The sequence below is a fragment of the Mustela nigripes genome, chromosome 2 (genome assembly GCF_022355385.1).
Source record: "Mustela nigripes isolate SB6536 chromosome 2, MUSNIG.SB6536, whole genome shotgun sequence".
Taxonomy (NCBI): Eukaryota; Metazoa; Chordata; class Mammalia; order Carnivora; family Mustelidae; genus Mustela; species Mustela nigripes.
In genome coordinates, this window is record NC_081558.1 from 93,456,127 (window position 1) to 93,470,625 (window position 14,499).

Sequence of the window (14,499 nt, forward strand, 5' to 3'; positions counted from 1 at the left end):
TCACTGCTGCTTTCTGCTGGAAGGGACTAGGTGCAAAGTCTACAGAGACCTCCTGTTTGACTTCATTTTTCTCCCTTCAATTTTTAATACTCATTCATTCATTCATTCATTCACTCATTTATAAGATTTATTTATTTTGGAGAGAGACAGAGAGAGGGCCTGAACAGGAGGGGCAGAGGGAGAGGGAGAGAGAATCCAAAACAGACTCCATGCTCAGAGTGGAGCCTGACACAAGGATCAATCCCAGTACCCCGAGATCATGACCTGAGCTGAAAGCAAGAGTCAGATGTGCAACCGACTGAGCCACCCAGGGGCCCCATCCCTTGAATTTTTTATAGTCTAAGACCCCACAGTGTTCAAAAGTCCCTTGAAAAGAAACAAAACCAAACCCTATAACTACGATGTGCTCAAATACCACTGACATTTTTGTGTGTAAACTTTTCATCTTTAAGAAATTATTATTTAAAAAATTTAGTACTTTCATATGATTCAAAACATATCTAAGAAGCCTGTGGAAACTCTCCTTTCTATTCTTCCCCATCTTTGCAATTCCAGCCTCTCCCCACTTGGTATTACCTTCTTGTATATACTCCAAAAGATTTCTATTTTTTTTAAATAAAGATTTTATTTATTTATTTGAGAGAGAATAAGAGGTCACAAGTAGGGAGAGCTAAGAGGGAGTGGGAGAAGCGGGCCCCCCAATGAGCAGGGAGCCAGATATGGGCTCCATGCAGGGTTCAATCCGAGGACCCTGAGAGCATAATCTGAGCAGAAGGCAGGTGCTTAACTGACTGAGCCACTCAGGCACCACATCCTTCTAAAGATTTTTAAATGCATAGCAGGTAAATGAGAATATTTCTATATGTATTTCCCTTCTCTTTAGCACAAATGGTAGCATATTCTCTGCAATTGTTCTGGATGTTATCCTTTTTGCTTTATATATCTTATAGATTTTTCAATATGGATAAAGAACTTTCTCATCCTTCTTTGCAACCTCATAGTATATAGTTGTGTGGATAGATAACAAATTTAACAAGTCCTTTATTGATGGGTGTTTCATTTTTCCCAATATTTTGCTCTTATAGCCAATGCTTTAACTAATTACCGTGTACATGGATCATTTTGCCGGTGTATGTATATTTAGAGGATAAATTCCTGGAAGTAGAGCTGCTTGCTGGTCAGAGGCATTCACATTTGAATTTGGACTGCTGTTCCCAAATTGCTCTGCAAGGCAGTATGATTGTTCTATCACTGTCCATGTGTAGACACACGTTGTAGTCATGTTGCACACACACATTGTGCTTGCTTTTTTTTTTTTTTTTTTACAAATATCACATTCATTCCATTTCCACATGGGTTTTCTGATTACTATTTTATACTACTTTTTAAGCCAAGTTTGTTAAAGAATTCAAACTACACAGAGGTGCCTGAGTGGCTTGGTCGTTAAGCATCTGCCTTGAGCTCAGGTCACCATCCTGGGGTCCTGGGATCGAGTCCCATGGTCAGGCTCCCTGTTCAGCGGAGAGCCTACTTCTCCCTCTCCCTCTGTCTGCCACTCCCTCTGCTTGTGCTCTCTCTCTGTCAAATAAAAAAATAAAATCTTAAAAAAAAAAGTAAGAATTCAAATAACACAGAAGTATGTAAAGTGAGAGGTCCATGTTCTCCATTCTCTCCCACACCACTCAGGAGGTTTCCTCTGGCAGGTTTGACATTTAATCTTCCCATTGTTGTGTGATACCAATGCTCACAGGCACAAATGGGACTGGACTGGGCTTACCATTCTGCAGCTTGCTTGTCTTCACTTAGAAGTACATTGTGAACATCCTTTCACGTTAGTATATGTGAATCAACCTCATTTTTTTTTTTACAACTTCATTTTTTTCCCTAAGATTATTTATTTATTTATTTGACAGGGAGAGATCGCAAGTAGGCAGAGAGGCAGGCAGGCAGAGATAGAGAGGGAAGGAAGCAGGCTCCCTGCTGAGCAGAGAGCCCGATGTGGGACTTGATTCCAGGACCCTGAGATCATGCCCCAAGCTGAAGGCAGCGGCTTAACCCACTGAGCCACCCAGGAGCCCCTACCACCTCATTTTTAAAGAAGATGCATGATAAGTGAATTTATCAATGTGCCAAAATTTATGTAGCCATCCTCCTACTAATAGATATACTCTCTGCTTTCCAGTCTTACCACTACATCGTGAACAAATTAGTGTATATCCCCATTCCTGTTTCAATAGATGACTTCTTAAATTGCTGTGCCGATATCTCATAATATGTTAAACCATCTATCTGGGGGTATTTAGATCATTTCTATGTTTTAGGTTATTTTTGCTTGCTTTTGATGATGATGTTTATTGATTGATTCATTCATTCACTCAGTGACTACTTACTGATCATTGACTCTGTGCCAAATGCTGGCCTAGTCACTGGGATGCAGAAGGGAAGTCCCTGGCCTCATAGGAGCTTATCCTCTAGCTGGGGAGATAGGATACAAACCAGTAAACAAACAAAGATGGTTTTTTCTAGTGGTCTGTGCTATGAACAATGCACACCAGAGCACACCTGGAGGGGGAGGTCTGCCACTTTGGGTGGAGAGACAGGTTGCTTGTGAGGCTGTCGCCTTAGTCCACATGTTGCTAGGAACTGCTTTATGCATATAATTTTTTCGCTCCTCGCAATTACTTTTTGGAAGCCATTCAGAGAAGTAAATGAAAGGGTATGGACATTTGTTTATCTCTTGGTGTGTACTGCCAAAGTATTGTCCAAAAGCACTGAAATGGAGTACAGGGTCCCCGCCACCTGTGTGATGTCACCATCTTCTGTGGCCTCCTGGGCTGTGCCGCCCTTCACATGGTGGGTGAGCTATCTGACCGGGGGGACTGCAGGAGTTGTTCCACATTACATAGAGCAGAGAGATGGGAACATAACCTGTCACCCCTTCTGCATCTCCAGATGCTCACACTTGGCACTTTCTGATACTTTGACTTAGTAGGCTGACCCTGGGTTTTGGAGCCAGCGTGACCTCTGTGATCTTGGGGAAACATAATGATAACCGGGGCTCAATATATCGCAGTTACAATGTGACTGGTGTCTGAAGTCAGGATTTTCCTCCACAACGTGAATCAGTGCCAAGAGAAAATTGTGAAACACATTTTGTTTTCAGTTACCACCCAGCTCCCTTCTGGGCTGTTCTCTTCCGGCACCTCCCCTTCATCCTGCCTGGGTCCTGGCACTCTGCCTTCCTCCCGCCAGCTGCGCCAACGTGCTAACACAAGGAGTGGCTCAACACACGATGCTCCTCCCTTTCCCTTCCCAAGAAAAAGATTGCAGTCTTCCCTGAGGCTTTCTGGAAGCAGCGCCTTCATCTGGATTCTAAAAAAAATGGTTTTAATGGCGATAATTTTCGTCACTAAGGCATATATCAAATCTCAGGATGTTGGCATCTGCCATCTTGGCTGGCATGCAGAGCCAACTCCAGGAGAGCAAGAGAGGCCGGGATGGGTAACTTCATCTTTACTATGGTCTCCTAAGCCTCCCTTATCTTTTCATTTCCAGGAGAGACCCTCCCCCTGGCACTGGCCCTGTTTGCATTTGTTGGCTTCATGCTCATCCTTGTGGTGGTGCCCCTTTCCATCTGGAAAATGGGCCGGCTGCTCCGGTACTCCTGTTGTCCCGTGGTGGTGCTCCCCGACACCTTGGTAATGCTCTTCTTTTTTCCTTTCAGCATGACGCTGACCAGCTGTAGTTCGAGCCTTAGTCTGGTATGGGCACGCACTTTGTGAGGCTTTACAAGCATTTGCACAAAGAGAAGGGAAGAGGATTTATAGGGATTCACTTCTAATCAGTGGGGCTGGGAGAGAAGCCCCTTCTCTGGGAGTGGTGACCTTCCTCAGGCTCCCGTCAGGCCACTGGTACTTACCCTTAGGACCAGGCACTGCCAAGATGGCAGGTATGTTACACCAGCCAGGATGCTTGGCATTTCAAGAGTCATGCACAGCCTTCCTCTTCTCGACTGGCCTGCAAGGATTCTGTCTCTTGCAGTAAGTAAAACAGCAGCTACATCCAGTAGTATGTTCCAACCCAGCATACTCAGTTATGCTCTGCATGCCAGCCAACCATTGGTCCCTCATTGGTTCCCATGGGCAAAGTGCATGTGTGTGAAACATGCACCAAGGACACTGGGCCACAGGTTTGAGTCCCCAGTGCAGACAGGTCCTATGCCCACCCCAGGGTGGAAGAAAAGCAAAAGCAGGCTTCCAACAGCTCCTTTTGTTCCATTTTCCTACCTCCTGTGCCCTCTATCCATCCCCAGACCTCAATACTTAAAGCAGGACAAAAGAAAACAAAGGAACAACAAATAAAACCCATCCCATCCCTCTCAGGCAGGGATTTCTTACAGTTTTCTCCTGGGAAGAGGAGTTTGTAGTTGGCTTCTCAGAGGCAGCTAGAATCAGAACGTCCCCCAGTTCCTTATCAGCCTGGGGTCACTCTGGAAGGAGTCACTCTTGTGGTATCTTCATGGCCCTGAGGAGTACAGGCTGTGTTCTCCCTGCACAGGGGGAGGAATCCTCCCCGTGACCCTCTCTCAGGACACCCCTTCACCTTGCTATCCTAACGCCCACTCTCTCTTTCCGGCACTTGTATGGAGTCCTACCTTTAGCTGATGCTAGTGCAGAGTTAAGCACCAGGCATTGTTCTCTTTTTTTTTTTTAAATTAATTTTTAAACTTTTTAATAAACATATAATGTATTTATATCCCCAGGGGTACAGGTCTGTGAATCTCCAGGTTTACACATTTCACAGCACTCACCATAGCACATACCCTCCCCAGTGTCCATAACCCCACCACCCTCTCACCCGGCATTGTTCTAAGGCTTGACGTACATCGACTCATTTCGTTTTTCCTCTTCCATCATTGCTTACCAATGTGCATTTCATCAGCACCCTGCCAGCCTCTCTGAAAGATTCAGTGTTCACTGCTAACCGGGAAGGCACCGTGCTGTGGTGAACACAGCGGGGCACAGTGGGCCTTTTCCCCTTCTTCAAGAACCCCCGGGGTTCAAAGTTGCCAGGACCATTAAAGGGTGTGTATTCACCATTTGTTGGAGTAGTGTTTTATAAGTATCAGTTGGGTCAAAGTGTTTGATGATCCTGTTCAGTGATTTTGGTAGACCTCTATTAGTCATTGGGAGGGAAAACACATAATCTCTAGCCAGGTGTGTGGATGTGTCTGTTTCTATGTTTGTCCATTTTCCCTTCATGTGTTTCGATTCTGTTTCGGTTGCATGGATTTTCTCAGGTCTTCTTCAGTGCTTTTATCATCACGAAATGTCCCTCTTTATCTCTGGCACTATTCCTTACCCTGCTAACAATATTGATCTCCACTGTTTACTGTTTGTGTGACATATATTCTTTCCATATTTTTCTTCTACATGTATCTGTGTCCTCATATTTAAAGTATATCTCTTGTAGCAGCATATGTTGGTCTTAAAAATTTTTTTTAAAAATTAATCCATTCCAATAATCTCTGCCATTTAATTGGAATGTTTAGTCCATTAACAGTTAACCCTGAACCTCTCACTTTCTGACTTTTGTGTTTGTACCAGTATTTGTCAGTGTTGTGGCATGAAGAGAGAGACTTGCCCTCGGACAAGGAACTGTGAAACTCATCCACTGACGTTACCGCCTTCCAACTGTCAACTTTTGGTTGCTTGGCAGCGCCTTAAGGAAGTTGATGTTATATTCTAATCAGTTTTTATTTTATTTATTTTTTATTTTTTTATTAACATATAATTTATTATTAGCCCCAGGGGTACAGGTCTGTGAATCGCCAGGTTTACACGCTTCACAGCACTCACCAATATTTAATTTTGTTCTTAAAAAATATTTTATTTATTTATTTGAGAGGGACAGAGATATTGAGAGAGAGCACAAGTCTGAGGAGGGGGAGAAGCAGGCTTCCCATTGAGCAAGGAGCCGACGTGGGGCTCGACCCCAGGACCTTGGAATCATGACCTGAGCCAAAGGTAGTCACTTAACGACTGAGTCACCAAGGTGATCCTTGAACAGTTTTTAAAATTATTATCTGTAGGAGGATTGGTCTGATTGGGACTCCTCCACTGCAGCAGTCCTGGACCAACCCAAAATGATCATGGGAGGGAGGCATCCATGGCTAAGGTGGTCACAAGCCCTTCTTTTCCACATGTGGTGAAAAAATTCAGCCTAACTCCATCAGTTAGTCACCTTTTGTCGTTTTCCTCTCAACTCAGTTACTCAAGCTTACCCTCTGTTCACAGTGTGTTCCATTCCTAACACTCTCTTGCATTTTTCCTCTCTCTAAGGTAACTTCCAGCCTTCCTTGCAAAAACCCACGCATCTTTCCGATTAAACCATGGGAAATTACCAAGTGGAAATCCTTGACAATTCTTTGAAAATCCCTTATTGAGTTTTTAAGTGTTTAATTTATCTGTTTGGATTAAACATTTCATGTCTACATCTATAATTTCATGGTTGATGATGGTTGCACTCTGAAATACACCATTAAGATTTTCTATCCATTCAAATTTATATCACCAAGTAACACTCTAAAGCAAAAATATATATGCAAAGAAAATCATATCGAGAATGCTCAGTGTATAGCCTCTATTTTAAAGCATTATTTATTTTCCTTGTCTTTCATCCATAATTTCTTGATGGGGATAGAGGCTTTGGTGCTAAGGGGTTTTCCTTTCTTTTCTGTGACTCACTTTATTCTTTCTCTTTTTGCTGTCACAGTCCACTGTAACGTAGGTAGCAAGCATAAAGATGGCCCCACGTTAGTCATTCTTCAGTGGGTCGTTTGAAGTTTGGCTTTGTGTACTTCATAGAAGGTAGAGTTTGTGAGCTCAGATGCCTCTGGGGCCCAGACAGGTACAAAAAAAAAAAAAAAAAAAAGTGCACTGCAGTGAGCATAATTGGATAGGGAGAGATGGTGGGGACCATGGTGAACATGTTTCAGCTAAAAAGGCAGCTGTTTTTCAGTTTCAGCATGTTGTTGCTGAGAGGAAATGTGAGCCAATGCTACCAGATCTGTAAGGTGGTTTTTTTTTTTTTTTTAAAGACTTATTTATTTTATAAGGAGAAAGAGAGAGAGTGTATGTGTGTGTTGGGGAGGGGCAGAGGTAGAGAGAATTGCAAGCAGACTCCCCACTGAGCACAGAGCCTGATGTGGGGCTCAATCTCCTGACCCCGAGATCATGGCCTGAGTGGAAGTCAAGAGTCAGATACCCAACTGACCAAGCCACCCAGGCACCCAAGTTTTAAGTGAGAAACCAGAAATCAAAACGTTTATGAGAAATCTCCTAATTTTTAAATGTTGAAAATATTTCAAATAATATCAACAGAACCTTGCTTGAAAGTTTATTCTAACCTATGGGACAGCAGTTGCACACCTTCTGAACTTCTGAGCTTATGTTTTATTTTCCTGTTCTAGATCTACACTGTCCAGTATGGTAGCTACTCTCCACATGTGACCATTAAGCACTTGAAATGTAGCTAGTCCAAATTGAGATGCACTGTAAATATAAAATACACAATGGATTTTGAAAAACTCCTTAATATTTTTATATGGATCATAAGTTAAAATAATATTTTAATAATAAAATGCATTATTAAAATTAATTTTACCTGTTTCTTTTTACTTTTTAAAATGTGCTACTGGAGAATTTTAATTTACATATGTAGCTCGAATTAGGTTTCCACTGGAAAGTACTTCTCTAGAGTTAAAGAAAATAATCAGATATAACCACTGAAGATTTAGGTAGCTGGTATCCTAAGGATCTGACTGGACCAGCAGCTGGGAATTGATGGTGGGCTCCACACTGACACTCCTCCTGAAACAGGGGTTAGAATCGTCTTTGTGGTTTTTTGCTGCTTGAAAGTTGATCAGGTATCTGGGATTTTTGCAACACTCTCTGTCATTGTGGCTACTACTCTACCATCATATAGTACTACCATTCCTCTAATGAATATTAATGGAAATGATTTTTTCAGAAAATAACCAATTCACCACAGAAGTTAATCAGCTGCAGAAGGGAAGAGGTGGAACCCTGTGCCATAGCTGTGCTGTCTTCTGAGGAACCCTTCAGGGCCTGGCTTTAGCAGCCTTGGGGAGGGCCCAGCAGAAACTGAGACTCCGGTTGGCATAACACAACAGCCATGAGGGGAGAGACGCTGTATCTGTTTTCCTCCATGGACAGAGGACAAGAAAAGCAAGAGGAGCCTGATGTGTCCATGTCTAGAGGCAACTGTCTGAAGCAGACTGGTTTGGCAGACAAAGCAAGAAGTGGGGGTCAGGAGATGTGACCTCTAGAACTGTCTGCCATTCACTGACTGAATGACACTAGAGAAAGTGGCTTGGTTTCTCTGGTCCTCAGTTTTCTCATCTAGAAAGGGAGAATTAAACATACAACCGTCAATCCACTGTATCTCTCTGGCCCTTGCAGAGATTTGGGAAATTGGCAGCGTTGTACATTGGGATTGGTTCAACTTTTCGGCAGAGCAGTATATAAATTGCAACAAGAATGATAAAAACTCTTTACCCCAGTTGGCTTGGAGAGCCACTTTCCTAAAGGAAACCTTGATGGGGAAATGAAGGATGAGTACAACAGTGTTGACTTCACTTCAAACCACATGTCTGTGCAGAGGTCAATGGCTCAGCCAGCGCTACAACACATGACCTAGAAGGAGGTCACAGGCCCATGGAAAATGGGCAGTGCTGTGCATACAAGAGATATTGTAAAGGGTAAATAACACACGCACACTGAGGGCAGCAGGTAGAATGTATGTGTATGAGGAGAGGAGAATGCAGAAGGATGTTGATAATAAACGTGGTGTTTGCTGTGTTCCTTTTACCTGTAGAGGTGTTAAAGTATAGAATTAAAAATAAAAAGGGGTCACCTTCGGTAATCCTTTTGGTTTCTTCCAAAAAAGCGGTCTTTGGGATTCTAGTTACATCATCAACCTTGTGTCCAGGGAGGCTCCTGAAGGCCACCATTGGCCAGGAGTTGTGGAGGTGACTCCAGGTAGGGGATGCGGCAGGGAAGGAGAACCCTGACCGGTGCAGCTGGCCAAAGCCTCACCTGGTCAGGGTGCTCCACAGGAAGTCCCTTGGGGGTACTTCTCCTCCCTAAGACAGCTCACTCAGGGTGTCCTCAGTGCCTTCTAGCATGGTCATCCGGGACCCACTTTTGGAAGCCTCTTCCTGCCCCTCTCCCAACCAGGTGAGGAAGAGTCAGGGCTAGGGAAGGAATGGAGAGGTAAGTCTCTTGAGAAGTGAAGGGATTAATGGGCAAGGCCTGTGCGTTCCTTCTTAACCCCCAGCTTTGGAGCCTCTGAGTTGGTTTGTCTCCACACCAACTTCCAGGACCCCTTCCAGCCAGCCCAGAGTTGGGGACAATGTAACTACTTCAACCAGGTGTTTCTCCTACAAAAGAGAGGCCTACAACCCCCCTCTCTACCCCAGTGGGGTCTCAAGGAGCCAGAGGGTGCACTCTGCAGGAGGGTGATACTGTCTAAGATCTTTCCTTTGTATAATTTGTATGCTTCCGTGTTGTTGGATTTCTTCATGAAAAGTATGTGTTAATTTTATATTTAGCCTAAACTGGACATATTTTCAATGTGCAAAAATAAAGGCTATACTACTGTACCGGTCATCACTCTCCCTTGTCCCACTTCTTGCTCCTCCCCCCTGGGGCTGTTGTCCCTCTGTCACCTATCCAGGACTAGAACCCAGAAATCACCCTTGATTTCCCCCTGCCTGAATCCCTCTCACAATTTGTCCCAGTGCTCATCCATTTCTCCTGGCATATATATATGTATATAAAAAATTATCTCAATTATTCTATTGTCATCCCAGTTCCCAAACAAGCATTTACTGGGGTCCAACCATGCAAAGACATTGACCTAGTTCCTCATAGAGGGGGCTCCCTCCTCTGTAGCTGGTTATTCCCTCCTGGAGTGCTTATATCCTGACTCCCCAGGCCTCCTCTCTTTTTGCCCCCATCACCTGGCTCTTTAAATTATGACACTTTAAGGAGTGAAAGGGGCACAGTCAATAACTACAACAGAACAGGAAGACCACACATCTTTGCACTCAATGCCCATAGAGAGCCCCTGCCCCCAGAACCAAGCCCACCTCTCAGCCCTGTCCTCAGGGAAAGCTGCCAGAGTCCAGTTGAACAAAACCTTCTGCTCCATGAGGTTTACATTTCCACTGGGGAAAGCAGAAAGAATAATAACAAAATAATACAAAACCAAATAGTGATAGTAATTACTTTTTTTAAGGTGAATTATCTGGTATATTGGGAGTATATAAATCCTATGAAAAAGGCAAAGGTAGAGCAGAAAATGAGGAGTGGGGGCAGGTTGCAGCCTCCTCTAAATGAAAGTGAATGAAAACTCCCAGACCACAGCTCTCCCCTCAGTTCCATCCTTACACAGCCACATAGGGTGGGGACATTAGGAGTGGCTCTAGAACAAAATAATTTGGCACCAAATCTTTAGGAGTCTGCAGCCTAAAACAAAAACTTCATTTAGTATTTGTCCGGTTTGTATCGATAATGTATTTTTGTTTGTTTTTGGAGCTATTCTCTTAAGTTTTCAGTACAAGTAAATAATTATGTTTGATAGGAGCATAGATTTCAGGATTGGTTAAAGAAGGCTAATTAACTCACAAATTTGAGTGGGAGCAGTGTATTGTTAGAACTGAACAGAGCATATCAAAATGAAGTCATGCCTTTGTAAAACATGTAATTAAAAATATATTTCTTTTCTGGCTCCCTGCCCCCCAAAAAATGGCCGAGTAGCAATGTTACCCCATAATGCACATAATGCATCCTGATGGATACATTATGGTTTCTAATGCTATTTCTTTCCCCAAAGGAACCAGGATTTCTTAAACAATGTCTGATTCCATGTCTAGTCTGGGGCAGAAGAATATGAGGCGATCTCAGAACACCTAACATGCTGGGCCAGAAGCAAAGCTTTTGAAAGCTAAAAGGTCCCCACCGGTCAAGGTTGGGAGAGTGTGAGCATCAAAATGAGAATATTGGGGCGCTTGGGTGGCTCAGTGGGTTAAAGCCTCTGCCTTCAGCTGTCATGGTCTTAGGATCGAGCCCCACGTGGCGGGGAGGGGGGTGTCTCTGCTCAGCAGGGAGCCTGCTTCCCCCTGTCTCTCTCTGCCTACTTCTCTGCCTATTTGTGATCTCTGTCTGTCAAATAAATAAATAAAATCTTTTAAAAAAGAGAGAGAGAGAATATTGGCTGATGTCAGTACATTTGAAATGTCACAAGTCCATAATAACACATAAAAAGAGCAACACTAGTACAGTGACTTCTCAGAAAAGATGAATAGAATGCATTTCAATTGAGTCTTGTTATGCAGTCATGTTGGGTTATTGACTCACCATGTCAATGAAGAATACTGGTAAGTGTAAATACCTCAGTCAGAAGGGTTGGTTCTCTACTGCCACCAATCCCTGGCCCAGGCTGCAGCCTTCTCCCCACTGGATACCTGCAGTAGTCCCTTTACTGGCTGCTCTCCACTCCAGTCCTTCCACACTTGCCTGTCTCCTATCATGCCAGGGAGTCCCAGGGACGTGCCTTTATTTTTCTTTTACAGAGGCTTTGTAGGTTCAGTTTGTCTGTCTAGCCTCTGTGCTATTCTTCCTCATCTTTTACATATGTACTGTGCGTATAATGTATATATCTTAAATATAATATTTATTTTCTTATTTTCCGTGTGCCCTATTTTATCCATAGGCTAATTCTCTGTGGATGCAGAGGTCTCAGTGTCCTTTGAATCTGGCCTGACTTGATCCATCCCTTCAGGGAACCTTCGCAAAGCTTCTGGAGCCTACTTGGAAGGGGACCTCATTAAGTCCACGGGTGTCTGGCGCCACCTTGTGTTGAGTACTGGAAAAAGTCCCGTTTCCCCTGAGCCAAGTTTCCTTGATGGAGAAAGGAAAACTCCCACAAGTTTTCCTAGGATGAGAACCCAATTACAAAACTTCCGCGGGCGTGGCCCCTAACAAACCTCCACTGTCATTAGTGGATTTAGAATTTAGTGGCCGCCATATCCTCACGCGGACTCTGCCTCCACCGCATATTAGGGGCTTTTTATTTTTTCTGCGTGTTCTATTTCTAGGCTATTCTTGGACTAGACCGACTTTCTGGGGTGTTCCTCAGTCATGGTTCATGAGAGGGCAGTCATATCAAACCACTGTGGCACCTACTCTGAAATTTGAACCTGGCATACAAGAGTTGACCCCAAATTACAGTTTTGTCTTGTGGGTTCCAGGGACCCCCAAGTCCTCAAGAACCTAACAAAAAAGCTTGGAAAAACCCATTCTTGCCTAAAGTGGGAGCAGGCACATGTGGAAGTAGGAAGCTCCCAAAATGAAGACACAGCCCTTCCAGCCTCCCTCAGTGAGAATCTGCAAGCCCAGGAGAGGCTGCAAAGCCCCATTAAAGATTCTGGAGGAAAAACTGAGCAGGAGCATTCCTGGGTGCCTGCAGGAAGTCTCAAGAGCAAAAGCACAAACCCTGTAACTGTGAAGGCGGCACTTGTCCCTGGTCCCTCCATTGGGGAAATTTTAAAAAGCTACTTAAAAAATCCTGGCTGTTAGAAAAATGAGTGTCTGTACAAGCCTCAGTAACTGCTACATTTTGCTTCTGGATTTTAAGCCACTCCTCTCTGAAGTGGCCCCATGCCTCATTTCCTGGAGATGCCAGCCTGTCTCTGCCAAGCTGCCTTGGTGTAAGATGAAGCCTACAGACATCATCTTGGGTTTCTAGCCTTAGGAAATCCTACCCCAGAACTAGGGCCATCTGATGTCATCCCACTTACATTATTGAGGCTGAAGGGCCTTCGCAGGTGAGGCTCAGGTCATGAAGTTAATTCTCCACTCTCTCATCTTCACGTTTGAGTCTTGCCAATTGGAAACAGATCAAAATGGAATAGTGCCTTCTCAGATTAATCCTAGATTGTGGAGCATGGCCAATGGGGTGAAGAATTACTGTATTTTAAATGAAGAGTCTTAAGTTAGCAGATGGCAGCAAGCAGATATTGCAGTTTAAATATGTGTAATTGTAAGCAGTTCTGTTTCAGTCCCTGAGAGAAAATGTTTGTCAGAAAAAAGGATTTGTCTCTTTTCTTCCTTTCCCCTCATTTTTTTCTCTTCTTTCTTTCTTTCTTTCTTTCTTCCTTCCTTCCTTCCTTCCCTCCCTCCCTCTTTTTTCTTTTATTCTTTTTTCTAACAAAGTTTTAAACTCTAAAGGAGATGTTTAGTTTGGGGTTGGCATAGACAAGCTGCAAGTTGAAGAACTGACAGTCAGCATTTGGGTCTGAGGTGTGGTTCTAACTGTGCAGGTGCTGGGGATGTGGACAGTACCAGCAGGACGTGGGCTAGAGCTGGGGCCCACTCTTTCCTTTGGCTAATGACTTGTTTAAAAAAAAATCACATCCCCCCAAAAAAACATTTATTCCCAAATCAGAGCTTTTGAATTAGATACCATTTAAAACTTTAAAAAGGTATTAATTATATTGATAATTCAAACCAGATAATGTATCTTTTTATCTTAAATTCAAAGAATGTAGTTTTTAAAATTATCTTGAAGTCATAAATGTGATTCCTACGGAATGCAAAGTCAGGGATTTAGGGCACAGCTTTTTTGATTCTGGGACAGAATCCAGATATCTCCTCTAACATTAACTAGTTGTGCCCCATGAGGCAGTATGCTATGGTTTCTAAACACTGATAGATTTTATGAACGGATTCTATGAGAACCCACAAAATCTGGAAATTTTATGAATTTGTAAAATTTTCTTCTTTAACTTTCTTTTTAAAGGTGAAATAATCTGATAACATTTTTTCAGTTATTAAAAGGTTATAATATTATTTGATATATCTGGTAATATATTTTTAACTTTTTAAAGATTTTAAAATTTATTTTAGAGAGAGAGAAAGTGGGGACGTGGGGGAAGGCAGAGGGAGAGAGTGAAGTCCTGAGCATTGCCACGCTGAACACAGAGCCAGGCACAGTGCTGGATCTCCCAACCCTGAGATGGTGACGTGAGCCTAAACCAAGAGTCAGATGCTTAACTGACTGTGCCACCCAGACATCCATGGGTGGATATGTATTTAAATTCTCTCTCTCTCTCTTTTTTAAAAGATTTTATTTATTTATTTGACAGAGAGAGAGAGAGATCACAAGTAGGCAGAGAGGCAGGCAGAGAGAGAGGAAGGGAAGCAGGCTCCCTGCTGAGCAGAGAGCCTATGCGAGGCTCAATCCAGGCACCCTGGGATCATGACCCGAGCCGAAGGCAGAGGATTTAACCCACTGAGCCACCCAGGCACACCTAAATTATCTTTCTTTTTTTTGAAGACTCTGATTGTTTCAACTTTATTTAATTTAATATTAATATTAAATTATTTAATTTAATATTATTTAATTATTTCA

At 43.2% G+C, this 14,499-nt stretch overlaps 1 protein-coding gene across 1 annotated transcript in view; it reads left to right on the forward strand.

The window, feature by feature from the left end:
• Nucleotides 1-9,682, forward strand: part of IL20RB (interleukin 20 receptor subunit beta) — a 35,153-nt gene extending 25,471 nt beyond the window's left edge. The window contains exons 6-7 of the mRNA XM_059387980.1: nt 3,556-3,698; nt 8,032-9,682. Of these exons, the coding sequence (XP_059243963.1) occupies nt 3,556-3,698; nt 8,032-8,139 (251 nt within the window). The 3' untranslated portion in view covers nt 8,140-9,682. The remainder of the gene's footprint in view (nt 1-3,555; nt 3,699-8,031) is intronic.
• The last annotated feature ends 4,817 nt before the right edge of the window (nt 9,683-14,499 follow it).